General features: G+C 51.4%; 1 protein-coding gene across 1 annotated transcript; it reads left to right on the top strand.

Annotated features, from left to right (window-relative positions):
* The first annotated feature begins 1948 nt into the window (after positions 1-1948).
* On the top strand, positions 1949-5180 carry LOC122390296. Its single transcript, XM_043383060.1, has 2 exons — positions 1949-4554; positions 5022-5180. The coding sequence occupies exons 1-2, from the start codon at positions 2086-2088 to the stop codon at positions 5049-5051; spliced, it is 2499 nt and encodes an 832-aa protein (XP_043238995.1). The 5' UTR covers positions 1949-2085; the 3' UTR covers positions 5052-5180.
* The last annotated feature ends 21110 nt before the right edge of the window (positions 5181-26290 follow it).

A 26290-nucleotide genomic window follows, 5' to 3' on the forward strand; every position in this document is an offset into this window, starting at 1 on the left:
TTTACTTACCGTCAAGATCGTTTAGTGAATTGTGAATGTGATATCAAGATGGCAGAGCAAGATGAAAAGGCCAGATCAAGATGTAGAGGTAAGCTCACCAGATTGATTAATGATTTGAAGGAGTATCGCCTGTCACAAAATGTTGATGAAGATGAGCTGGCCTATAAGATTCACTTGCTTGACAAGAAGCTGAATGAGTTGAGACAGATTCAAACTGCTCTTGATAAGGTGGGCCTGCAGGATGACAGTGCTCATGACGAACTGGCTTCTGAGGAGTTGTTTAAGGCATCTAGGGTGCTCAGCCGTCTGGAGTCTGCATCTGCTGTCTCAGCCTCCCGTGCTGATCCGGTGAGGGTGTTTGATGATCAGCAGCAGCTGGACCTGAAGTCCTCCCTGGTTGTGAAGCTGCCTACTTTCGATGGTGACCTGATGAATTGGATGGAGTTCTGGGAGCTCTACAATGTGTCCGTGCATCAAAACCCCAGGTATGCTAATGTACAAAGATTTGTGTTGTTAAAATCCCACCTGGGCTCAGTGCCAAGGCAGACTATTGAGGGGATACCAGTCTCTGAGGAGGGTTACCGTGTGGCGATTGATGTTCTGACCAAACGGTATGCTAGAGAGGATGTCCGCCGTGAGTGTCTGCTTGGTCAGTTGCTGGATCTGCCATCTGTATCAGACCCTCATGACCTGACGGCCCTTCATCGCCTCATCGATTCGCTGACTGCTCGTGTGAGGGGTTTGGAGTCCCTTGGAGTGTCCTCAGACAGTTTCAGCAGCCTCCTGCTACCTGTCTTGAAGAAGAAGCTGCCGGAGGCCTGGCGCCTTGAGTGGGCGCGGCAACCGGCAGATGACTTCGGCACCTTTCTGGAGTTTCTACAGCAAGAAATGCTGGTGAGAGAACGAGCTGCCGGCTCTGCTCGATCCGCAGCGGCTGTCACCTCCAGGGCGGCTACTGGCTGCTCAACGGTGAGTGGTTTGGTGACCCACCGAGAGGTTCGTGAGGCTGTTCGTCACCAAGGGAGGCCTGCTAACCATCAGACACGTGACAGGAGAGATTGGCAATGTGTGGCCTGTGGCGGTGCACGGCATGGGCTTTCTGCATGCGCTGTGTACCGTAACTGTGATGTTGGAGCCAGATGGGACATCGTGAGGACTGCAGGCCTGTGCTTCCGTTGTCTGGGGCCCCACTTTGCTCGCGATTGTTCGTCCGGAAACTGCCTGTCATGCGGGGGGCCTCACCACACGAGTCTCCACAGCACCAGCGAGCCGAGACCTCCGCTCGGAACGAGTGGAGCTGATCGGCAGCAGCCTTCACAGCGCACTGACAGACGCTGCCAGCCATCATCTGCGTACAGTAAGGAGAGGGCTCGGCCAGCCAGCTTTCAGCCACCGTTGCCAGTGGGTCAGCAGTCCCACCGTCCAGGTTGGTCTCCTGCTGTTCCCTGCCAGAACATGAATGTTGCCGCTGCAGTGGATGTCTTGCCGCCAGCTGCATCTCAGTTAGTTGTGTCACCACCTGTTGCCTCGCCGCCGCCAGTCGTAACACCGTCGTGCACTGCTGCCAGTGTTAACACCGCATGTGCTCTGCCTGATGCTGATGTGAAGATGCCGCCACCCGTCTCTGACCACTACTCACCCAGTGATCTGCCCTGCTCGGAACCTGATTCGAGTGCTAATCCTGCCGCCAGCGACGGAATCTGCTACATGCAGACTGCACTGGTAGAGGCGACGGGACCCCGCGGCACTTGCCAGCTGCGCGTGCTTCTGGACGGCGGCTCCGATTCGTCCTACGTGAGAACGTCCGCGGCGGAGCTGCTCGGTCTCCCCACGGTGGGGAGTGGAACATTTGCCTGCCTGGGTTTCCAGGAACGGCTGGAGGAGCCGAGACAGTATGACAAGGTGAGGTTGTCACTGCAAAGTCGGCATGGTGGGGAGGCTCACGTGTTTGACCTCTGGAAGACAGATCGTCTGTGTTCCCAGCTGACCTCTACCCGAGCGCCTGCGGTCGTATTCGAACCACACCTGCTGCTCGCTGATGATTTTGGGGGTGGGCCAGTTGATGTGTTGATCGGTGCCGACCTCATGTACCGAGTTGTGCTATGGGAACAAGTGCGACTGACTGAGCATCTCAGGGCCCTGGAGACGGTGTTCGGCTACGTGCTGCACGGCCGAGACGACGTGCCGGTCTGCCAGCCGATGAAGTACGCGCTCCGCTGCAGCCGCCTTCAGACGCAGGACTTCAGGCCGGAACAGCTCTGGAGTCTGGAAACGCTCGGCATCACCGCGGAGGAGGAGAAAGCAGGACCATCGGCGATACCGAGATGGAGTGATGCAGACCAAAGGTACGAGATGAATCTTCTGTGGAAGTCAGGTGACCGTCCTGTATCCAATCTCAGCTCGACGGCGGCGCGGACCAGGCGCATGGAGAGTCGACTGACGTCATCTGAGCGAGAGGAGTACGACCGACACCTGGCGGAACTTCAGCGAACCGGCGTCGTAGAAGTGTCACCAGTCGAAGAAATGGATGGCTTCTACCTACCACACAGAGGTATCTGGCGAAACGGGAAACTGAGGGTCGTGTATGACGGTTCCGCCACGGACGCTACTGGTCGCAGCCTAAACGATTACCTGGACGCTGGAGGCAACCTGCTGCGGCGCCTACCAGCGGTGCTGCTGAATTTCAGGCGGGACCTGGTTGCAGCCCAGGCAGACATCCGAGCCGCGTTTCATCAGGTGTCTGTCGCCAGAGATGATCGCAAGTTTCTGCAGTTTCTCTGGGAGGATAGATGTCTACGGTTCAGACGCGTCCCGTTCGGGATAACCTGCTCACCCTATATGCTGCTGCAGACAATATCCACCCACCTTGGTCTGTACAGTGCCACCGATCCATCACTCTGTAGGAAACTGGAAGCTGGATTGTACATGGACGACGTATGCGTCTCCTTCCACAGCAGAGGCGAGGCTGAGTCAAGTATGAAGAGGACTGAGAAGATATTCTCTGATGCCGGAATGGAGCTGCATAAGCTGCACATCACTGGAGACGACACTGGAGCGGAGGCCCACGTCCTGGGCCTGAGATGGTGTACCAGCTCTGACCGTCTCGCCGTGTGTGTACCTCCCCTGCCAGCCATAACCACAAAACGCCAACTGCTGTCGACGCTGTGCAAGCCGTATGATCCTCTGGGCGTGCTCTCACCTTGGCTCGTTACCGGCCGAGCTCTGTTTCAGAGGACCTGCACGGGGGAGTCTCCTGACTGGGACGAGGAGATGAAGTCTGACATCAAGAAGGAGCTAGCCATTTGGTGCAGGGGAGCGTCGGACCGCGCTGTGTGGTTTCCTCGCACCGTTCGGATAGCGGATGACGTGACCTATCACGTGTTTTGTGACGCATCGAAGGTCGCGTACTGCAGCGCCATCTATGTCGCTTGTGATGGAGGTGTCAGGCTGTTGATCGCCAAATCCCGTCTTGCACCCGCTGCCTCCTCCCTCAGCGTTCCGCGACTGGAACTGATGGCGGCGCTCATCGGCTGTCGTCTGATGGACTTCGTGATTCGATCACTGGACCTCAGCAACCCACGAGTCGTGTACTGGACTGACGCGATGGACGTCCTCTACTGGCTGGATCAGCGCCGGGCATTGAAGGTGTTCGTCCGGAACCGGGTGACTTCAATTCTCCAGCTTACCAGCCGAGACAACTGGCGGTACGTCCGAGGGCAGGACAACCCGGCAGATCTAGGTACGCGAGGCATGTCCCTGTCAGACCTGACAGCGTGTGATGTCTGGTGGCGTGGGCCCGCTTTCCTCAGGTCCGCCTCTGCTGGACCGCAGCCGGCACTGGCAGCTGTGGGTGCTGATCTGCTGCTGTCTACCGAGGCGGCCGTCGAGCTGAAACCGGAAGAAGTTCAGACGAGGGTGCGGTTGATCGCAAGTCAAGGTGAGAAAGTGCCGTTCGACGTGACTGCCTGCTCTCACCTCTCCCAGGCCGTGGACAGACTGGCGTGGATGCGCCGCTTCATCTCCAACTGCCGCCTGCAGAGGACAGAGCGGATGACCGGACCGCTCACTCCAGAGGAGAGGATGGTGAGTTTAAGATATTGGATTCGAGCCGCGCAGCATGCTGCATATCAGAGAGAAATGCAAACTGTTCGCACTGACCAGCTGCTTCCGCCAGGGTCGCCCCTTGACAAGCTCCGTCCGCAGCTCGCTGACGATGGACTGCTGGAGGCGGCTCTCCGGACTGGAGAGCGACCGGTGCCCATCTTGCCTGATCTCTCTCACATCACGACGTTGATTGTCGAGGAAGCACACCGACGGTGTTTTCATCAAGGGACGCGCGTCACTCTGGCTCTTCTCTCAGCTGAGTATGCGGTGAGAAGACGGACGGTTCGCCGCGCTGTAGACACTTGTCGCCGATGTCGACGATACCGTTCTTTGCCCTACAGATCGCCAGAGGGTGTTCTGCCGAGTTTTCGGACACAACCGTCTCGCCCCTTCGCCAAAGTCGGAGTTGATTACTTCGGCCCGCTGTTCGTCAACAACAGCGCCACCAAGGTATGGGTGTTGTTGATTACTTGTGCCACATCTCGAGCCTTGCACCTCGAACTTGTTCGATCCCAGACGACTGCTGATCTAGTCCTGGCGCTGAGGAAGTTCTTCGCGCTACGAGGAACTCCGACTCTCGTGTACAGTGACAACGCAAGGACGTTCCACGCGCTGTTAGGGCATCTTCCGAGGTGTGTCAGATGGCGCTTCATCCCAGAGGCCGCTCCTTGGTGGGGCGGGTTCTGGGAGAGGTTGGTGGGTGTGACCAAAGCTGCTCTACGGTCTACTTTGCATCTATGCCATCTGAGCTATGAAGAATTGTCCGTTACGTTATATGAGCTTGCCTTTTTTGTTAACCTACGCCCTCTTACTCAGGGTGATGGTGAAGAGCTTCTCACCCCTGCCCATTTGTTGTTTGGTGTGACATCTATCGACGGTGTGTTGTGTCCAACCCTGAACGAATGTCCGGTCAACAGGGCGTGGAAGCATCGAAAGAGGGTGTGTGACCACCTGACCCGGCGCTGGAGCACAGAGTACCTCCGCGCTCTTCGCTGTTGGAGCAAGTCGCCACGGGGGAGGCCCGACCGCACGCCCGGAGTTGGTGACGTCATCCTCGTGCAGAACGAGGGACCGCGCGGCCGGTGGCCGCTGGCGCGCGTGATGCAGCTGCTTCACGGTCCTGACGGCCAAGCGCGTGCTGCTACTGTCCGTGTGCGCGGGCGTCCCACGCGCCGCCCTCTCAGCCGGCTCTATCAGTTGGAAGCATCCGAGTGATACCTAACGTGAGGTGTTCTATGTCACTGCGGAACGTCGCTTGTTTGTTTGTTTTGTGATGTAAGCTGCTGTGTGTTACCGGGCCACCGTGATGTCTAGATATTCGTATTCAAGTCGGTTATTGCGAAATCTTGTGAGATTTCGGGTGGGGAGTGTATGTCGGAAGTACTACCGTCATAAAGTTGTTTTGCAATTGGAAAGTTTTCCCTTCACGCGCTACGTATGCGCTGCCATTTTTATTTGGTAACATTGTTCTTGGGAGGTGGCGCGCCAGTCGAATACAGTGCACCGTGAGAGCTCCGCCTGTTTGTACCGTTTGTACGGGAAGCCGACCGAGAAGAGAGACTGAAACTGATCGCCGTTTTGCTTATATATTTTAATTGTAAATCTAACACCATGAACAATAAAATGGCTATCTTCGATTATTGATTATCGTTCCGCATTTTCCAAAATCTTGAACTGAATCTTGGCAATTTCTCGTGACTACTTAACGAACATGAAACATGCATTTCTTAAATTGAACTTTTTGAGCCAAACACGTACTCATATGACAAAATGAATGTCACCATCGTGTTCTACGCCCCAAATTACCCATAAAACATGTGTCACAGGCTGCGAATATCAGTTTTGATTTTCGGGGATCTATACCTACCCGGTTGACCTGACCTTGACCCTGACCTATGCTTGACTGACCCCTACATGGAGCTGACACTCTTGTAGCCTTTATATGATGGATTGTGCACCGTTTTGTCCTGAAGTCCATGCTACTGAAAGCCCGATTTCAGGTGTTTGACCTGACCTTGACCCGACCTGTGACCTCAAAATTCAACTTTAAAGTACTCATCTGAAGCGCCTCGTCGCGCTCTTTCGTTTGCCGCCTCGTGCGTTTCGCTGCGCCTATTGGTTCTCGAGTTATCGGCTGGGGGCGTTTAACGCCCCCCCCCCCACCCAGCAAACGGTGTGTGGCGAAATACCCCAGCAACTGCCGGGTTAATTTAAGACGTTCCGCCGCTACAGCATCATGGCTACAAAATGAGAGAGAGAGAGAGAGAGAGAGAGAGAGAGAGAGAGAGAGAGAGAGAGAGAGAGAGAGAAAAAAAGAAAGAAAGAGAGGGAGAGAGATAGAGGGAGAGAGAGAGAGAGAGAGAGGGAAGGAGAGAGTTGGGGAACGAGGAGGAGAGGGAGGAAGATGGGGGAGAGAAAGAGAGAACCCACAGCGTATCACGAGTGAAGTCTATTGCTGATACTCATACACTGAAAACAATTTCACCCAAAACTGGGGAGTAAACCGGTGCCTCGCGGGTACCCCTATCCGCAACCATTTTTAACCACCCTCCCAGGAGTCAATTTAGGACATAACACTTTCGCAATTCACTCTGGAGAGTAGTAACCCTCCACGACTATTCGCGCACCAGTGGCTCGCGACCCCTCCATCGAAAGGTATTCATCGACGCCTACCTGGCAGCAGCGCCCCACAAACCCCTAGGAGATGGGGTTACCCTCCACGCCTACCCTTCGCCGACCAAGTCACGAGGGCCAAAAAACTCCCACGCTTGACCATATTTGCGGGAAAATATCTATATTATAGCAATATCACACCTAGAAAACATCGGTGAGAAAGTTTCACATCGGTGGGAAAGGTCAAATCGAATTCCCATAGATATTTCGAAATGACTCAGTCACCGGCAGTCATGCAGACCGCCCGGAATCAAGAAGATGTGTCGCGGCTGCTTTCGTGACCTATAGAAGAATCAAAATGGTCTCACTTGGTAGTTTCGGAAGAAAAAGCGTTGCGAATCGTCCCGTGATGAATATTGCAGAGGTTTTAAAGATGCACCCTAACAATTGTACTTTCGCCCCCACTTGAAAACCGCCAAACAATGTGCCAACATATCATTGATTCAAAAAAAGTTAAAAAAATGGTTGTAATTCAAAACTGTATGAGACAACGCCATCTAGTTGTAACAGTAGATCCAACTCCTTCAGGGCAGGTTATGTGAAGGTTCGCCATCCACGGATACGCGTTTACGATACCTCGAGTAGTTCCAACTCTTTCAGTGAGGGCTGTGCCAATGACTCGACACCCGCGGGGACAATATCCGGTGCTGGGTAGCTACCTTACTGCAGACTGTGGGTACAGTGCATATTTACGAGTAATAAGGCAGGCAAGTCTGCTTACCCTCTAGCTAGAATCTGGACATGGCGAGTTAATACACATATACCACCCGCAGAGCAACGCTTAATTCGCCAGCTTCGGGTGAAATTGTTTTCAGTGTACTTCCGCTACCCTGCCAATGTGCCCATCGTTGCGTTTTCGCAACACCGCTGTCTTTCCGATGTGCCCTTCGTTGCGTTCCCGCAACGCGACCGTAGTCATATTTGAAAATAGTCACAAACCCTTTTTGTAGCATGATTTCTTAACAAAATGCATATCTAAGCTATTGTAGGGACTCTGCAGAATATGTTTACACAATATTCATTACGATATTATTAAGCACTTAGCCTACTTATCTTGGTTTTCGTGACGTCATCACTCACAAAACCTTCGACTTCACTCTGGGAGCTCTAGGCAGTAGGCAGTAACTTACCGGCTGCACAGACTTGTAACTGCGTAGCGTCATCGTCATGCGCACAACCATGCTACACACGCTGAAACTTGTCTCATCGGTGAGCCTCTTTTACACACTTCTCAAGCTACGATCACGTCGACCCTTGCTTGCGTTGCGAAAACGCAACGAAGGGCGTAAATGGGTTAACCCTCGCCGGACCTAATGGTTTTCTACATACGCGCCGGCCGAGAGGGGGGGGGGGGGCGGGTACGACCCCCTCGCCGTTTCTCCCCTGGTGGAGCTAGCACGTCGTGAAAAAAACGAGCGTGTGCGCCGTTACGAGACGCAGACATTGATAACCGACTTTAAGGTCCTAGGTCAACTGGTGATCTCTGAGGTCAGGTTGTTGTTGTTGTTGTTTTCTCCCCTCGGCGGCAGGGTCACTGCCGCGAAGCCTCCCGGCTTTGAAGTCGTCTGGTCGCGGCCGCCAGGGCCGCGACGACGTCCGCGCTCCGAATCTCCCCGTGCGACGGGTGTATGGTGCCCAGCAGGCGGAACCTCAGGTTCATCAGGGCTGGGCAACGCAGCAGAACATGCCCGGGAGTGTCCGCCTCCTCCCGACACACCGGACATCGTCCCGCTCGGCATCCATGGTCATTGCAGCCAGGGCACTCCACCGTTGGGTTACGACCGATCCTGTGCATATACTGGGCGGAGCCCGACCAGTGGCCCGTCCGCAGCTGATGCACCTCTACAGCCGCGTGGCGGTCCAGATCAGCCGCAGGTGGAGGTAGGCGCTCACCCCACAGGTCCCGGTACCACCCGCTGGGGCGTTGTCTGCCGGTTCTTGTCCTCGCTGCTCTGGCGGTCGCCCTCAGCACGGTCCTCACATCAAGGGGGACCTCTTCCTGCGGGAGCGCCGACGCCTCCTTGGCCAGGACGTCGGCCCGCTCGTTCCCTTCTAAGCCGCAGTGAGATGGGACCCATTGAAGGTGGAGCCGGCGACTACCCTCTCTTGTCAGAAGGCTGAGGGCATCCCAGACTTCGCTGTTGAGCTGGGTCCGTTGCTCTGAAGGGCCGCTTCTGAGGGCCGCCAGGGCAGCTTGGGAGTCCGTACATATTATGATGGGGACATCTTCGTGGGCCGGATGATCCAAGAGGTGTCTCAGGGCCGTGCGGAGGGCTACCATCTCGGCCCGGTAGCTGCTGCACAAACTACCGGCCGGGGCACGGAGCTCTTCTGTTGAGTCATCCGGCCACACAATGAGTGCTCCAGCGCCGCCGTCCCTGAAGCCCTCCTCCGCTGAACCGTCCGTCCACACCCAGGTGGCACACTGGGGGAGGGAGGCCAGACAGAGGGCAGCCTCTTGTCTCCGGCGTTCGGCGGGCGATCCAGGTGGTGGGCGCGTCCCAGCCTCCAGGTCAAAAGTGACCGGTGCGGGTCGCAGCCACGGTGGGGTACGGGGCTGAAGGATGGGCTCCATCCTCGCCTCCACTCCAGCCTCCGTCCACGCCACCTGTCCCACTTCTCTCCAACCTGTCACCGACGCCAGCCGCTTCACTGTCGTGCTGTCTGCAACTCGCCGGAGAGGGTCCTCTTCTGGGAGGGCTCGCGCCTTCGCCAGCAGTCGAGCAGCTAGCGTGGTCCGTCTAGAACCCACCGGGGCGAGGCCCGCTTCCGCCATCAGCGCGTGTGTCGGGGTCGACGCGACACAGCCCGTGATGATCCGGGCCGCAGCCCTCATCTCGCGTTCCAACACCTCGACGTGGGATGGTGGGGTTGAAGGGAGCCAAGCTTCCGCCGCGTGCTCTAACGCTCCTCGTACGTAGCCGTTGGCCACCGTGCGGAGCTGCTTCTCCTCCAGACCCCAGTCCCGTCCTGTCAGGCGCCGCAGGTGGGCGAGCCTCGGCCGGGTGCGCTGTTTCAGTTTCTTGCAGTGTTGACCGAAGTGTAGGAGGCGATCCAGCGTCGAGTGCCAGTGAGGTCAGGTCGAGTGCCTCAAGGTACGGTTCCATTTTTGGTGTATAACTTCGCAAAAAACGGCCGCAGAGCCGCAATTTTGGCAGCATCGTGTTCGCTTCGCTTAGGCGCGTCGAATGGTATACTTTTTGTTTGGGTGAGGTCAACTTAAGGTTTTGACCCCAGGTCACGGTCAGGTCAGCGCCCCCAGGTCACAAAATTGGTCAAAGTAGGTCATGTCGCATAGCATTCGATTTGGCAGGTCTTCCTGAGTCCATTTGTGGCTTTCCCGACTCGCTAGTGCAATTTGATCGGGAGGTATTGACGAAAAACTAATATGACCCTAATGACGTCATAAATGACGTCACACAAGGTCAACATTGCAAACGTAACGCATGTAACCTTGCAAGGAGTGCATTAACTAACGATTCTGTGTGCTTGAGATAGTTGGAAATCGTTCCCGTCGCCAGAATAGCAGTTTTCATTTTTCCCCATTGACAATGGTGAGGTCACGAAAATGGCCTGACCTCATATGTCCTTTAGGAAAAATCCGAGACATACAAGTTGTGAGAATCGTAATGGATATTAGATCCTGCAAGTTTCATTTCCCTGTGAAAGCTCCTCTGGCAATGAGAGCGTTACGAATTTGCGACATCTGACGACCGTACAGAGGTTCACTTCTAACGTCATAGGTCAGTGACCTGAGATGACCCGAAAATGCAGTTGGTGTCAAAAGATCCGGCTTGAATCAAAGATCAGGTATGCTAAGTTTCAGCTCGCTATCGCCAGCATGTTCGGAGCTATCGCGAAAAAAAAAACCCTACGGCGGTGCTCAGCTGCGCCCGGCTGTAACAGAGATGCGCTTTTTAGAGCGAAGGCCAAACTTCGAGATCCCGGCCTCTACATCACGGAATCGCTAACCCCCCGGAGGCAGGAGATGTTCAAGGACCTTATCCGAAGAAAAGGGAAAGATAGATCTACTCGTTTTTCACAAGAGCCGGGAACATAATGATCTGCAGGTCACGTGACTCACCGCCACTGCGGATCGCTGACCCGGAAGCGTTACGTCAACTGGCTGGGTCAAGCGCACCGCGGAGCCCCGGACAGAGGCGAGCCCAGGCGGGGGAAGAGAGAGCGAGGAGCGAGCTAGAGGGAGGAACTCTCGCAGGAGATGCGCCTGTATCCTCGGCGCAGGGCGGTCGAGATGGAGTGGCGACCCCCGGTCACGTGACCGTTCCCTTCCCGACTTTCTGAGGAGGAGCGGCGGCGGCCGTCAGGAGGCTCAAAACCAGCGGCGGCAGGACGCGCAGCATCGCTCCGGGACTGCGGCTAGTGGGCGCGTTTCGTCATCGCCGTTACTTGACTGTGCACGGGAGGCTGTGCGTACAGTGCAGCTGGCGGCGCCGCTTGAGTCTCCGGAGATCGTTTCAGCTGGACTTTCGCCAGTTCTCCGAGTGACTCCCTGGTCGACCCCTCTCGGGAGGCGGGCCTGGGTGCGCCACTGCGAGTGACGCCTGGGTCAGATCTACATACCATCGGCCACACTCACAGGTCTGAGGTGGGTCGGTTCGTCGGGCTCGGTGCTGCCACCTGCCGGGGACCGTGGGGAATCGGGTAGAGTTCTGCACGGCTGCAATTTGCCACAGCCTAGCCGCCCCGCAGCCGTGGCTCCACAGCCACAGCCGCCCACAGCCGTGGCAAACTGTGGGCAGCCAGCTAGAGTTCTGCACGGCTGCAATTTGCCACAGCCTAGCCGCCCCGCAGCCGTGGCTCCACAGCCACAGCCGCCCACAGCCGTGGCAAACTGTGGGCAGCCAGCTAGAGTTCTGCACGGCTGCAATTTTCCACAGCCTAGCCACCCCGCAGCCGTGGCTCCACAGCCACAGCCGCCCACAGCCGTGGCAAACTGTGGGCCGTCAGCCGGCCGTGGATACTTTCAATGAAATGCAACCAAATAGTATATAATAGCCGTTTTCACGACGGAACTTTCGCAGAGGAACCTATTTGATACCTGAAAAGTGCCTACTCTTTGAGGCCTTATCCCGGCAGTTGCTGGGGTATTTCGCCACCCACCGTTTGCTGGGGGGGGGGGGGGGCGTTAAACGCCCCCAGCCGATAACTCGAGAACCAATAGGCGCAGCGAAACGCACGAGGCGGCAAACGAAAGAGCGCGACGAGACGCTTCAGATGAGTACTTTAAAGTTGAATTTTGAGGTCACAGGTCGGGTCAAGGTCAGGTCAAACACCTGAAATCGGGCTTTCAGTAGCATGGATTTCAGGACTTCGCAATGGGCGCCTCTCGCCATAAACTCTGTCAAAACGGTGCACAATCCATCTTATAAGGCCTACAAGAGTGTCAGCTCCATGTAGGGGTCAGTCAAGCATAGGTCAGGGTCAAGGTCAGGTCAACCGGGTAGGCACATATCCCCGAAAATCAACACTGATATTCGCAGCCTGTGACACATGTTTAATAGGTAATTTGGGGCGTAGAACACGATGGTGACATTCAATTTATCATATGTGTACGTGTTTGGCTAAAGAAGTTCAATTTAAGAAATTCATGTATCATGGTCGTAAAGTAGTAACGAAAAATTGCCAAGATTCAGTTCAAGATTATGGAAAATGCGGAACGATAATCAATAATCGAAGATAGCCATTTGATTGATCATGGTATCGGCAGTCTAATGGCGTTTACGGCATGTCTGCAAGGCCTCGTCTAACATGTTAACTGGGGGGGCCAAACCCCCGCAGTCATCGACATGGCCCCCCCAGTCAGGGCAAAAAGTCACTACTGGGGGGGGGGGGGCCGGCAATAGCCAAAAGGCAAACGAATTTTTATTTCGAGGCGTCAGTGCACATAAAAACAAATGCGTAAACGAAACGATGCAATGTGAGCACATTGAAATACCTCATTACCTAGGGCTGTTATGTGTTTATTTTGTTTACCTGAACCATTTTTTTTTTCGCTCAGCAATGCGTTACATTTCGTCTTTTCAGGCGCCCAACTCCGTGTCCCGGATATTCTTTTTTTTTTCATAAATTTAGTCCGAACCTTTTGAATGGAAGGATTCACAAGTACAGAGCCCCCGCTAAGCAGAGCTTTGCGTTGGCCCTGCCCTCTACCCTCCGATCGCGCAATGCGTGATCTATGGCAGAATTTAGAGCCCAAAGTTTAACGTATGCACATAGCCGCACACGGCCGGTCCCCTCACTGACTTCGAATGACTACGGCCTGCCACCAACCGTAACCATGTACTCGCCAGGAGGCTCATAAAGATCGAGCGATGTCGCGCTTCGAACCCGGACTGTTATAACCGAGACGCGTGCCCTCACCACGCGGAGTCCAAGGCTCTACCGGCAACAATTTCTCCTTTAGGTATCAATCTGAATTGTTTCTGTCCTCGAGGCGTCAATCTCTTGTTTTTGCCTATCGTCGTCTTCGCTATGCCGAGTCCAACTTCTGGCTGGACGGTCACCGGTGTGCGGCTAGAGTAGCTCCTAATCGTAATGAAGCAGGCTCCCATTCTGGGTGGTCGTACGCAGGCGCAGATGCCAGATTGGTGGTCTGTCTGTGGGGACGGGAACTCTGACAGCTGGATTATCTAAAGAAGTCGGCATGGAGTCCTGGGGGGGAAATGCCAGCCACTTAGGGTCCCAACGGGCCTTAACCCTATTCCTGGCGGGGGGGGGCCTCAGGAGCCCCCCCTGAGGTTTTTTGGTTATTTCTCCCAAACGCGTTGAGCTAGGAAGCTCAAATTTTCTGACTTTTCCTATAAGGCTTCTACGCAACATGTCTGAAAATTTTGAGTTGATCTGACCTCAGGTCAGGTCACCAGAGGCGGTTTGGTGACCCTACCTCAGAAAAGTTTGCAATCACGCCAGAGCTAGAGTTTTTGACCGATCAATTTCTTCTCTTCAGGCTTTAGTTAGGGTACCAGTATGTGCAATTTGTATATCTCGGAATTTTGATATCGGTGACCTAAGGTCAGGTCAATTTCGCGACCTCCCCATTATAAGTCAATGGGGGAAAAATCAACTCCCTGTTTTTACCACTAAAACGGGTCGGAATGGCCCCATATACCATACATGACTTCATATACGATCAACCTTCACTACCTTGAGGTCTGTTTTGCTGTTGGGCAGCTGTGAGGTCATGTGACGTCATCAAAGGTCACCAAAGGTTTTTGGCCAATAACTCCGTACAGGAACAAGATACAGACGCGTGGATGGTCTCATTGTGTTCAGCTCGTCAAGACGCATCGAATGATATACATGATGACCTCAAGGTCACGTGACCTGAGGTCAACCTTTGACCTTGACCTTTCGAGGTCAACATATATATCATTCGATGCGGATTGACGAGAGGATCACGATGCTGCCCTTAGTTTGTTCCTATCTTGACTAATTCGAAAGTTATTCGAGAAAAACTCTCTCCATATCTAGCGCCGCCATTTTGACTTTTTCGACCCCTGTGACGTCATCTTTGACCTGACCTGAAAATGACCTTAGTAAAAATTGTAGACCTTGTCCATGCGTATCCGATGCCGTTTACCGCTTGTCGCTATCTTGCTTCGTTCTCGAGATCTCAGGGGGGGGGGCCGAATCGGCCCCCCCGCCAGTTTCTTGTCCCGGCGGAGCCCGCCAGGAATAGGGTTAAAGCACTACTACACGGGGTAATCTTCATTTTTGTTTAGTTTATAGCCTCTGACGAAGTGTTGAAGATCCACGGCGATTACGGAGAATCCACCTGAGAAGCCATCAGTCTCCAAGATGATACACAGGCATCTGGTCTGAGGGGGCCCTAGTGGGAAAATACGGTCTCCACTCAGATTGACCATAAAAGCCTGGTATGGATCATATAAAACCAGTGTGGGCTACCATAGAGGCCGAAGTATAGGTCCAGACGTTGGCATTAGCCCTCAGAGATCGGCATCGAGCGCTCAGAGGGGCCCATCTGAAACCGATGTGGTTCGCAAAAAAATACATATGCGTGTGGGCCCTCGACATAAGGCTCGGCATGCAAATTCCTTAGACAAGGCACTGCCACTCAATCACACGCTTAACAACGAGAAGTGTGATTATTATTGCCTGATGGGGCAATGTGAGGAGGCTATAAACTAATAGGTATACAAGCATGGGTCGGATGGCCTACTATTTTTTTTTTAGTTTTCAAAAACAAAAAAAAAATATTCATGGTGTCAGGGCTGTGATGAAAAATAAGTGGTCTAAATCCGGTGAGAAAGCAGGATTTGGGGGTACCCTAGGTTTGGCTCCTTCAGTCTCTGGCCCCCCCAGTGAAAATTCCTTAGACGAGGCCCTGCTGATGTCTGTATGTCTATTCTGTGATTTTATATGATTTTTTGAACATATGCCGTTTTTGGTCGAAAACTCAGAAATCATGACGTCACCAAAACCTCGATATCTCAAAAATTTTCCGGCTGATTTTTTTGAAACTTTGTCACAATAAACTTCAATCAATTCCCTACAGGTACCCAAAATTTGGCGCGCCTGCGGCGCGCCGTTTTTATGCTATGGCCCGGCGAAAAAAGTGGGGGCGTTTAACGCCCCCCCCCCCAGCAACTCGCGGGTTAACATCCCTCAAGCTGAAATATTTTATGTTCAAAATAATTTTAGAAGTTTAAATCCGGGCATTCTTTGCCCTCAAATCACTTATTTATTTACAAACACAGCAATTTTCGGTTCTAGTAGCCCACCTTTCGACTATGAGGTATCAAATCAGCGTGGCAACTTGCTCCCTCTTTGCTCCCTCGGGTATCTAATTCCGGAATTCTTAAAAACCAGGAAAGTATATATCGAGTTCTCTTTTATACCTATTCAGTTATGTTTTAATGGTGATTAAAATATGGCATTTTTTTAATTACATTTCATATAAGAAAACAAGCAAAACAATGGAACAAAAATAACTACGGCAGATAATTACCTTCAGGTATCTAATTCCGACCAATCAGCACCTCAGTAGGATATGACGTCATACAAGAATGGTGGTGAAGGCCGTTTGCAGTCCCGGCCGGTAGGTCACGTGACCGCCGGGCGCCTCGGGTCACGCGGCGGTCGGGAGTCGGACGCGGGGCGTGGTCGCGGGCGGACGCGCGGGGCATCATGCTTTGCTTTGCTTGCTTTGTCAACTTCATATAACTTACTATCGCATTCGTGTGAAAGCCAAACACTGCTCAGTGCCCTTAGAAATTGAGTTTTGGAAAGCTCAAGTCCCTATAGCTCCTCAGGTCGGCAACAGTTGAAGCCTCAGCTGAACCCATGTGAAAAAAACGAGGGTAAGGAACCTTGTGTTGCTTTTTCTTTTACCGTCATAATTATCTCAAACCATCACAATTTTGAGTTGCCACATTGTCTGCTTCACTACATTCGTGTAAAACTTGGGTGAAGGCTGGTGGCTCAAAGAAAGGTGAAGATATTTCTTTAAGTGCCTAATCCGTGAAATATCCCGGCTTTACATATCTACACTTTTCATTTTCTCCACGATACATTTTTTAAAATTGTTTAAATTTAATCTACATTTGTTAAAATCGGGGCTTTGGTTTTGTGTAAACTAGATCATAAAGTTTACTATAGTTTTGTGTAACCTGATGGCTGAGGAAAATAGTAATTTTGCTAAAATGATGTGCGGAAATTTGTTGCTTTCCAAATCAAATTACTCATACCTATATTTCATTCAAAATTAGGAGGCATTATTACTGTTTTTCTTGTAACATGAACTGAGTTTGGGTACGGTGCTCCGGAAACGTTGTGGAACTTTAAGCTAGCTAGAGCAGTTTCCATAAAAATTGTTTAGATAGTTGACATGGCTTGTTGACAACTCTTTTGCTGTTTCTAAAAAAGTGAAAAAAAATATTTTCCTGCATTAAGCACACAAGGCATGTTATTCTCATAACCTATCGAATGTGTGTGTGTGTGTTTTTTTAAGCTGTTTTTCAAGCTTTTAAGCTGTAACTTCAGTTACTTCACTTTAGAACATATTGCCCAGAATGCGTCACTGATCATGAGCTGGTATATCATATCATATGTAGCAAATACATAAATGAGAATAGTGTGTCATGAATGTTTGTGCATGCTTCTGGATCATCTGTAATTACATCAAAGGCTCGGCTCAAGAGTGTCCTGCCGACCAGCTTATGCCCAACCCTTTCTGTCCGCAGAACGTCGCCTGCGACTCCCGCACGCCGTTTGCCCCGGCCGTCCGTACTGGTCTTCGCGCTGCGAGCCGCGCTGGAGTTCGCGTCGGCGTCGTGGACCTCCCATCGGGACGGCGTGTGATGCCCGCGTCGAGCTTATAAGCCGTGAGCTTCGATTGGCGGCTCACGCGGTCACCAGCTGTATGTACAGCCTCGGCCCCGACGACCCCGCTAATGGCCGAGACCGGCATACCCCCGGCATGGGTCCGCTGTCCGGCGCAGCGCTGGCCGCCCGCATGCTACTTTTGGCTGTATCGCTGCCCAGCGGGAGCGCGCTCCACGCTGCGGAAGAGGTACACGTTGCGGCCCGACTGAGGACCGCAACCGGATGGTGACACGTCGGCCTCTGCGCCCTTGCCGGGGCAGGCGTGACCGAGTACCGACGTCACAGTGGAGGAACGCCCAAACAAGACCAGCCCACCGTCGGAGCAGCATGGAAATATCATGTTCTGCCTGGACGTCGGACCCGGCGGCCGCAGTGCACCTGCACACGTGCGGAGAGGGGCGCTGGAGGCTACTCTGGAGCTTCTGCCATTCCGCGGCGCGACTGCTGGCAAAACGGCGGCGATTGAGGCGGTTGGGAACAGCTGCAGCAATGGTGATGGCGGTGATGGCGACATGGTGGTTTGGGACTTCATCTCAGCGCGGCCGCCGCCCAGGCGCCGCTGCGCCCGGCTGCTCAGCCACCTCCGGATGGTGGGGTGGCCCTTACCAGGGGGATGTCGTCCCGGTTCTTCCCATGTATTATTCGCCAATCAGCTTAACACTACCGGTGACGTCACTGGAGGACCGCCAATCGCGGCCGGCCGGGCCCGTAGAAGGCCAAACGCAGACGTTTTCAGAAAAGCGTAAGCCGGTCGTGGATGGAGTTTTGCTGTGATTCGGCTCTCCAAGAGTGCGTCAGGGTACCAGGACCCGGACAAAGGTCATAGTGAACCGGCATCTGATAAAATCCGCTCGCCACTTAGCAGCCGACTTCGACCCTTCACCCTCGTAAAACACAAAAGCCTGCCGGTCATCAATCCACCTGCATCTCTGCCCATCTGCTTACTACCTATATCGACCAGTTACTGCAGCCGTTTTGGAGCGGTTCACGGCCGATAACACACCGGGCGTGCGCTAGCCGCCGGTGCTAAGCGCTAACCACTGAGTGCGCGTGGCCGACTGCCGCCCCGATATGGCGCTGGGCCCCGGCACCGGCGCGGCACTGCTGACCCATGGAGGGGGGGGGGGCTGATTATAATTAGTTGAGCAGGAATTGGGATAGAAGGCGGTATGGGATTGGGGTAGAAGCTCAGCGAGACTAAGGGATTGTGTGGTGCCTTCGGTAGGCCCCTCAAAATCACTCGTGTAGGGCCCTCAGGGCCGCCGGTTATGAAGCCTTTGGAGGCACTGGTGTGGGCCCTCACAGGTACCGGTGTGATGCTCTCAGAGGCATTGGTGCGGGGCCCCCAGAGGTGCCGCTGTGGGCCCTCAAAGGCGCCGGTGAGGGTCCTCACAGTTGCCGCTGTGGGCCCTCAGAGACACTGCAGTGTGGGGTTGTCACAGTCGGGTGTGGGACCCTTAGAGCTGCTGGCTCGAACCCTTTACAGGCCGACAGGGGCTCTCAGAGACCGACAAGGGGCTCTCAGAGACCGACAAGGGGCTCTCAGAGACCGACAAGGGGCTCTCAGAGACCGACAAGGGGCTCTCAAGAGGTCTGCGGTGCCTTCGGGAGCCCTCTGGAGTCCTTAGAGACCAGCAAGGTACACTCAGACGCCAGTGGGGCCCTCAGAGTCGTCGGTGTGGGGCCTCAAAAGTCACCGGTGAGTGGCCGTCCGATGCGGCTCCGGCGTTGAGCCCCCAGAGCCGCCGATATATGGCCTTAAGAAGTACTGGTTTCGGGACCTCATTCCGGGGTGCCGGTTGCACTCAGAGGTGGCAGTGTTGGGCCCTCAGCTACTATGAACGTCAAACCCCTTGAGACCCCACTTTTTTGCGATAATTTTTAAACGCGTCAACTCTCGTTGACAATATTCTGGCAATGTGTGTTTCAGAACCTGCCGAAACTTTTATTACTAAGGTATTTTGACGCCAAACGATTATGAAAGGTACTTCTCATTCACTCGTAATGTTAAATTTCACGGAACGAATCTCCTGTTTGGGTAGAGGCTACGCGCTCATGGGGCGGAGCCACGTAATGACGTCAGCGCTAAGCTCCGCCCTCTCCCTCCGGCGCTCCTTGCCCGGCGACCGGTCACTCGCGTCTCGCGCTCCATTCAGGCTTGATGGTGGGCGGTAGCTGGTAGCGGTAGCGGGCGCTGGTAGATGACATTAAGAGCAGATGGCGCTGGTGGCGGGGCTCGAGTGTGGCCGAGCGCAAGCCTCTGCCCGGGCCTGAATTGACCTTAGCATTACGAGTGAATGAGAAGTACCTTTCATAATCGTTTGGCGTCAAAACACCTTGGTAATAAAAGTTTCGGCAGGTTCTGAAACACACATTGCCAGAATATTGTCAACGAGAGTTAACGCATTTAAGAATTATCGCAAAAAAGTGGGGTCTCAAGGGGTTTGACGTCCATAGTAGGCACCGGTGTGGGGCATTCACAGCCGCCGGTGAGGGCCCTCGCAGGCGCCGTTGTGGGGGCCTTCAACCATTGGTTTAGCTGGTCATCGCAGGCGTGTGTGGAACCCTTAGAGCTGCTGGTCTCTAATAGGCCGGTAAGGGCCCTCAGAGGCCGGCAAGTAGCCCTCAGAGGTCGCCAATAGGCCCTGAGAAGCCGGCAAGGGGCCCTCAAAGGCCGACAAGGGACACTAAAAAGCCGGTGTGGGGCTCTTATGGAGAGAAGTGTGGCTCTTCGGAGCACATAAGGTGTTCTTCCGAGCCCTGCGGGGCCCTTCTGAGTCGAAAGATGCCAGCGTGGATCCCCTCAGCCGCCAATTGGCGTCGCAAGGCCCCTCTGGCCCGAGAGGCCCCCTGATCTGATGGGAGCACGTGCCCCTGCATCCCCTCCCCCCGGGTGCAGATAGAGAATGCAATCGGCGGTGCGGAACACAACAATTGCAATCGTTCCTCCTCCCGTCGCGAGGTCGCTCATCCGACCTATATCCCATCCCATGATTGTCAACCCTGGGGCTCGGGTCGGCAATGTACCGGCAAGGAAATCAGCTTTAGGTTAGTAAAAAAGTTATTAAGAGTCATTAGTTGTCGTTATGTGCGTCGTTCAGTAATAACAACATTACGGTGCCAAATGTACCCGACGTACAGCTTGGAGCCGGGCGCCGCCCAGTCTCCACCAGTGACGTCACGCTAATGCTTAGCGACCGGTCCATTGGAAATCGCGGGATGATTCTACCTCTCTTATACGGCCTTGGCCCTTACGGCCCTCACGCCCGTTCGGTCTGCGGCCACGTTGTGGGGTGGCGGTCGCGGGGTTAGCGGCGTTGGACTTCGTCCTTTATCCAGACTGCACCGTACCATCTGAACGGATGGATCTGCCAAGAAAGATGACATCCAAGGCGGCTATGAGGCGATCACAAAGCTTCACCAAGAGCTTCTCCTTCATGGGGCCGGCCGGCCGTTAAGTCGCAACACCGGCTGCCGAGTGCCAACAGCTGCGTGCGCTGGCGCCGACGCGTTGTGGGCCGCGCTGCTGACGCCCAAGCTGCGATATCAACCATCTATGAATAAGTGGCAGCGGTGGCGGCTTGTCAGTTGTTAACGTGCCTTAACAGACGTTGCGAATAGCCCGCGTTGGAATCGCATGGTTGGCAACACAACGCAAGTAAAAATGGGCTTCCTTGATGAACCTACTTTTTAAGCATTGTATAGCCTTTGTAATTTTGGATGTTTTGCTGTAGATATTATTTTCTACATATATACTATATAGGCACTCACGTGCTTTAAATCGCGCAATGCAATTGAACCATGGTAAAGACAATGATAAATGAACTGAGAGCTGACATGCCCCATGCTTTGTGTGTGTACCTATGTGTGTGTGTGTGTGTGTGTTTTTTTTTTTTTGGCGAGTCGATAAAAGTGGTTTTGGACACTGGATGAGTTTTAGGGGTGTGGTGAGGGGGGATGTAATTCCACAGACCTTCTGTCAGATTCACTAATGCAGTAGGTCTGTGCGGGGTTTAGTTATCGGAGCATTCTTTGAAAGTCGTGAATAGGGCCACCGAGTACCTAAAGCCGTGATATTTCCCCACAAAAACTTCTTTTAAATAACCGGGGATAGGTACATGAGCAGAGTAAATGCTATTACGAACGCCTATCACAATGCTGAGCGAATAGGAAAATCCATAGATGGAGAATTGTGCCGCGTTACGGGTGCTCGGGCGCAGCCAATCCACCGTTACCCCAGCGGTGACCTTGACCCGCATCGTCTGTCTCGGCTCCAAAGCCAAACCGGCGTGGAATTGAGAGCGTTTGAGCACTCATGGTCCAGCGCAATTCTCCACCTAAATCCATTCCTGATACACATTTGCTTGCTCATAATCATGTAACCCCGGTAAATTCACCCAACTTTCATATTGGTCGCTCCATAGACAGATGGTCACAGAGATCAACTTAAAAGGCCATTGTTGCATTCATTTAGTGGAGATCATTAAAGAGCCGTGACAGGCCACAAGTCGCGTGACATCATACGTGTAACGACCAATGACGTCGGCCTGCAAAACCCAATGGAAGCGGCTAGCAGCGTGCAATAAAACAGGGCGCTGCTTTCTAAATGTCTGTCGTGCGCCATAAATGAATATATTCTTTGTAGCCTGGCAACTCAGTATCTTTTTTTAACTATTGTACTAGTATTTAATAATTTCATAATTTTATAATTGTGCTTACGCTTTATGTTGATATTAGTGATAAATCCTTAGATAAAGTAAATCGATGTGATATTTAACCCTCGCACGACTAGGCCATTTCTCATAACACGAACGACCAGGGGGGGGGGTTGTTACGACCCCCCCCCTGGCGTTTCGAAACGGAAGGTCGTAGAGCTTAGCGGAAAAAACCAACGGATTGCTCTCAACGAGATCTCGCGATTGGTGGTATATTTTTTGGTCCTAGGTCAACATTTGACCTACTTATGACCGGTCAAAGGTCAAATTTTCGGAAAAAAATCCAACTTTTTCAGATTTCCGCGCCGATTGCGGCAAAACGGTAAGAGATATCGACTTGAAACCTTCACTATCGTGATCCTTGATCAATTCTCTATCGTTTGGTGCGTATTTCGATGTCATAACTCTAAAAATGATGCGTTGGGAGCATCGGAAGTCTGCAAGGTCATTTGTGCATTGGGTCACGTCAGGCGTGTGACGTCACTGACCTGACCCTGACCCCAAAATGAACTACAAGAAACAACCGACGATGCCTGAAATGGATAGCAAATTCGAATTCAGGGCATCAAAATACCCCGAAAAGGCATACAAGTGCAAGAAGTCATTACAGGTCAACCGAGGTCACTGACCTGACCTTGACCTTTAGTAACCTTGAAAAGGTCAACGGACATTGTGCCAATGTCAAATCAGCCAGTTATGGTTCTAAAACAATCCATCAGTGTGTCAGGTCAGTCGGCATTTATACCAATGTGAAGCAATCTCCAATTTAACGTAAATCTGGCCGGAGGTTGTTCCCTTTATGACGTCATAACTCCGTGACCTGATATGACCCGATCAATTTTTTTCGGCAAAAGATGCGCAAAGGTTGCCCCAGAGGGTATTGAAAATTTCAGCCCGCTACGACAAGCCGTTTAGCGTGCACTTCGAAAAAACCTCAGGGGGGGGGGGGGTTGATACACCCCCCCCCCTAGGCGTTCTAGGGTAGAAAAATAGCAAACTAACGCACCATTCATTCGAAAGCTGGGGAACCTACTAAAAAGAACTACTAAAATTCCTGAGGAACCAAAGGATCAAATGGGGATCAAATAGATGCCTGCTATTCCGTCGTGAAAACGGCCAATAAGTTGTTTTTAGTTGAAACATATAGCCAAAAGCACATTGCAATGGGCTATAGGTTCTCAAGCTCATGAAGCATCATAGGTTAAAGGAACTATCCCACCTTTAACATGGGGTTTGAGTTGAGATAGCCATGTTTGCGGCGAGGTTCAGAAACCACTATCTATCTAGGTTGCAACCCCCGCGGCCTCTTGGTGTTGAAGAAATTCGTTCCTTTCATTTGAAAATGGGCCTTGTACAAGGCCCTATCTTCAACATGGAGCGACCGTTAGTGTGACGTCACCTCGTTTAGTCATTCTGATTTAAATGGGTTTGTTCGTTGAAAAATCGCTTAAAACTTGGTCTGAACTTTGTTGTGGTGCCAACAGAGTAAAAAGAATCAGCTTTATGACAGTAATGTGGCCTGGGGAAGGAGGTAATTTTGGGCTGTGACGTCACATATTTGAAAGTTTGTGTTTGGAATATACATACATACATACACATACACATTTATTTTCAACATTACAAATGAGCAAAACATACACAAAAATATTATAAGATTGGTGCAAAAGAATAAAAATTCTTAAATTAAAGCACCTCTCTTAACCAATCAGTATAAAATAAACATGAGTATTACATAAAAAACACAACATAATATGAATACAAGTCTGTTTGACCACCGCCAAGCCTCGCCACACCCACCGCTCGCTGGTTGAAATTAAAGTTGCTACCCCCAGGCGACACGACGAACCGTCCGGCCCGCCGTCCGCCGCTGGATGCTATTGGTTCTGGAATCTTTTAGTTTTGATAATATAATTTTGGAATAATTTCGCTACTTTGATCTGATCGTTTTTGTTAAGGCATCTACCATACAGCAATAAGTTAAGTTTAGATACGCTGTTACAGTTGTTTAAGCTCATAGTGACATATATGGCAAAAGTCAATTATTCAAAATAATTTATATTAGGACCAAAACGTGTTTCGATAATATCGTCATCAGTTGGTCCTAAATAAATGACACAAAATACCATGTTCAATCCAAAACACTTGAAAACCTACGGTAACATTTCACGTGGACATCTCAATGCATTACATTCACTGGGGAGAAGTTCAACACTCAGTCGTGACCTATCTCGTCAATAACATGTACAATGTATATACCTACACATAGAATTTTACAGTTGATGAACAGATAGAATCAATTTTGCGGCTGTCTCGGCTAATGTTATCCTACCACTTTTGGGGTTCATGCACTCATTTATTTCAAGAATGGCCGCCTCGAGCGCTATCCTTGTCATTTTGTCAATGTTTTCTTTGACACTCTTAGCCGCTCTCCAGTCTGGCAATGCTCCACATTCATGAGTGTGTTTCACAATGGTTTTGTCTCTCTGATATTGTATATCTTTCCGATGTTCCCTCAGCCGTATATCCAAACCGCGACCGGTTTCGCCATAGTATGGCTTTTGGAACACCCAAGACAGGGGATCTTATAAACAATGCTGTTCTCATGTCGTGCGTTCCGTTTGTTTCTCACTATTTGTTCTATGCTTTTTCCCGTCTTGCTTATGACGACCACATCCGTTCCTTTCAAAAAGTTGGTGATGGTGTCAACATGTTTGGAATGTGGCACAACAATGACTTTGTGTTTCTTCTTCTCTTTCTGAGTTTTTGGAATCCTATCACGAATTTTCTTTGCCTTTAATTTATGTACATAGAAAATGTATTCAAGGACTTGAAGTACCCAAAAGCGATGATTATCAGATGTAAATTAAAGGCAAAGAAAATTCGTGATAGGATTCCAAAAACTCAGAAAGAGAAGAAGAAACACAAAGTCATTGTTGTGCCACATTCCAAACATGTTGACACCATCACCAACTTTTTGAAAGGAACGGATGTGGTCGTCATAAGCAAGACGGGAAAAAGCATAGAACAAATAGTGAGAAACAAACGGAACGCACGACATGAGAACAGCATTGTTTATAAGATCCCCTGTCTTGGGTGTTCCAAGCCATACTATGGCGAAACCGGTCGCGGTTTGGATATACGGCTGAGGGAACATCGGAAAGATATACAATATCAGAGAGACAAAACCATTGTGAAACACACTCATGAATGTGGAGCATTGCCAGACTGGAGAGCGGCTAAGAGTGTCAAAGAAAACATTGACAAAATGACAAGGATAGCGCTCGAGGCGGCCATTCTTGAAATAAATGAGTGCATGAACCCCAAAAGTGGTAGGATAACATTAGCCGAGACAGCCGCAAAATTGATTCTATCTGTTCATCAACTGTAAAATTCTATGTGTAGGTATATACATTGTACATGTTATTGACGAGATAGGTCACGACTGAGTGTTGAACTTCTCCCCAGTGAATGTAATGCATTGAGATGTCCACGTGAAATGTTACCGTAGGTTTTCAAGTGTTTTGGATTGAACATGGTATTTTGTGTCATTTATTTAGGACCAACTGATGACGATATTATCGAAACGCGTTTTGGTCCTAATATAAATTATTTTGAATAATTGACTTTAGCTGTTACAGTTGTTAAATATGGGTATAATTAATGAAACTTGTCCGAAAAGTTCAGAGCGTAGCAATTGGAAACGGGGACAATTTAGAACGAAATGTGCTACAGTCTCTTTTGGGCTCCCACACTCACAGCAGGGAGAAGAAGATTTTTGGATTTGGTAGAGATGAGCTTTTAGGACAGTTGCGTTTAACCTAAGTCTTGCATGCTGAATGTTTCCAAACTTTGATCCAGTATTATTATATGGTGGGACGGTCCCTGCACAAAGTCTGGTCTCCATCGCTCGGAAGGATTTGAGGCTGGGATCGGTTCTGATGGATTCTGGTAAAATGTTCCAATCTCTGGTCGTCTTAGGAATAAAAGATTGTTTAAAAAGTGATGTTCTGTTGTTTGGGAGTGTGAGATTGGTGGAATTGCGAAGAGCACGACCCGTGTTGTCTTGTCTGGTTTGTGGTAGTATGTCCCTTATGTATTGCGGCAAGTCAGCGAAATGATTTATCAGCTTGTTGTAAAATATCAGTCGGTGTTTTTTTCGTCGTGTTTCTAAGGTGTCCCAGCCTAGGTCTAAAAGGAGCTTGTTATGAGATGTGTTAAATAACGCACCCGTCACTAGACGTGCTGCCCTTACGTGTAGTCGTTCTAGTCGTAGTTTGTCTTTGGTCGTTATTAGTCCGTCGTATACAATGTCACTGTAGTCAAATATTGGAAGTATATAGGTGCTGTATATCTGGTTTAGGATGTCACGTGGTAAATATTTAGCGATTGGATATAGGGGACTTAGCGCAGTATTAACCTTTTTAATTATG

This window comes from Amphibalanus amphitrite, unplaced genomic scaffold (assembly GCF_019059575.1).
Source record: "Amphibalanus amphitrite isolate SeventyFive unplaced genomic scaffold, NRLGWU_Aamphi_draft 000390F_arrow, whole genome shotgun sequence".
NCBI lineage: Eukaryota > Metazoa > Arthropoda > Thecostraca > Balanomorpha > Balanidae > Amphibalanus > Amphibalanus amphitrite.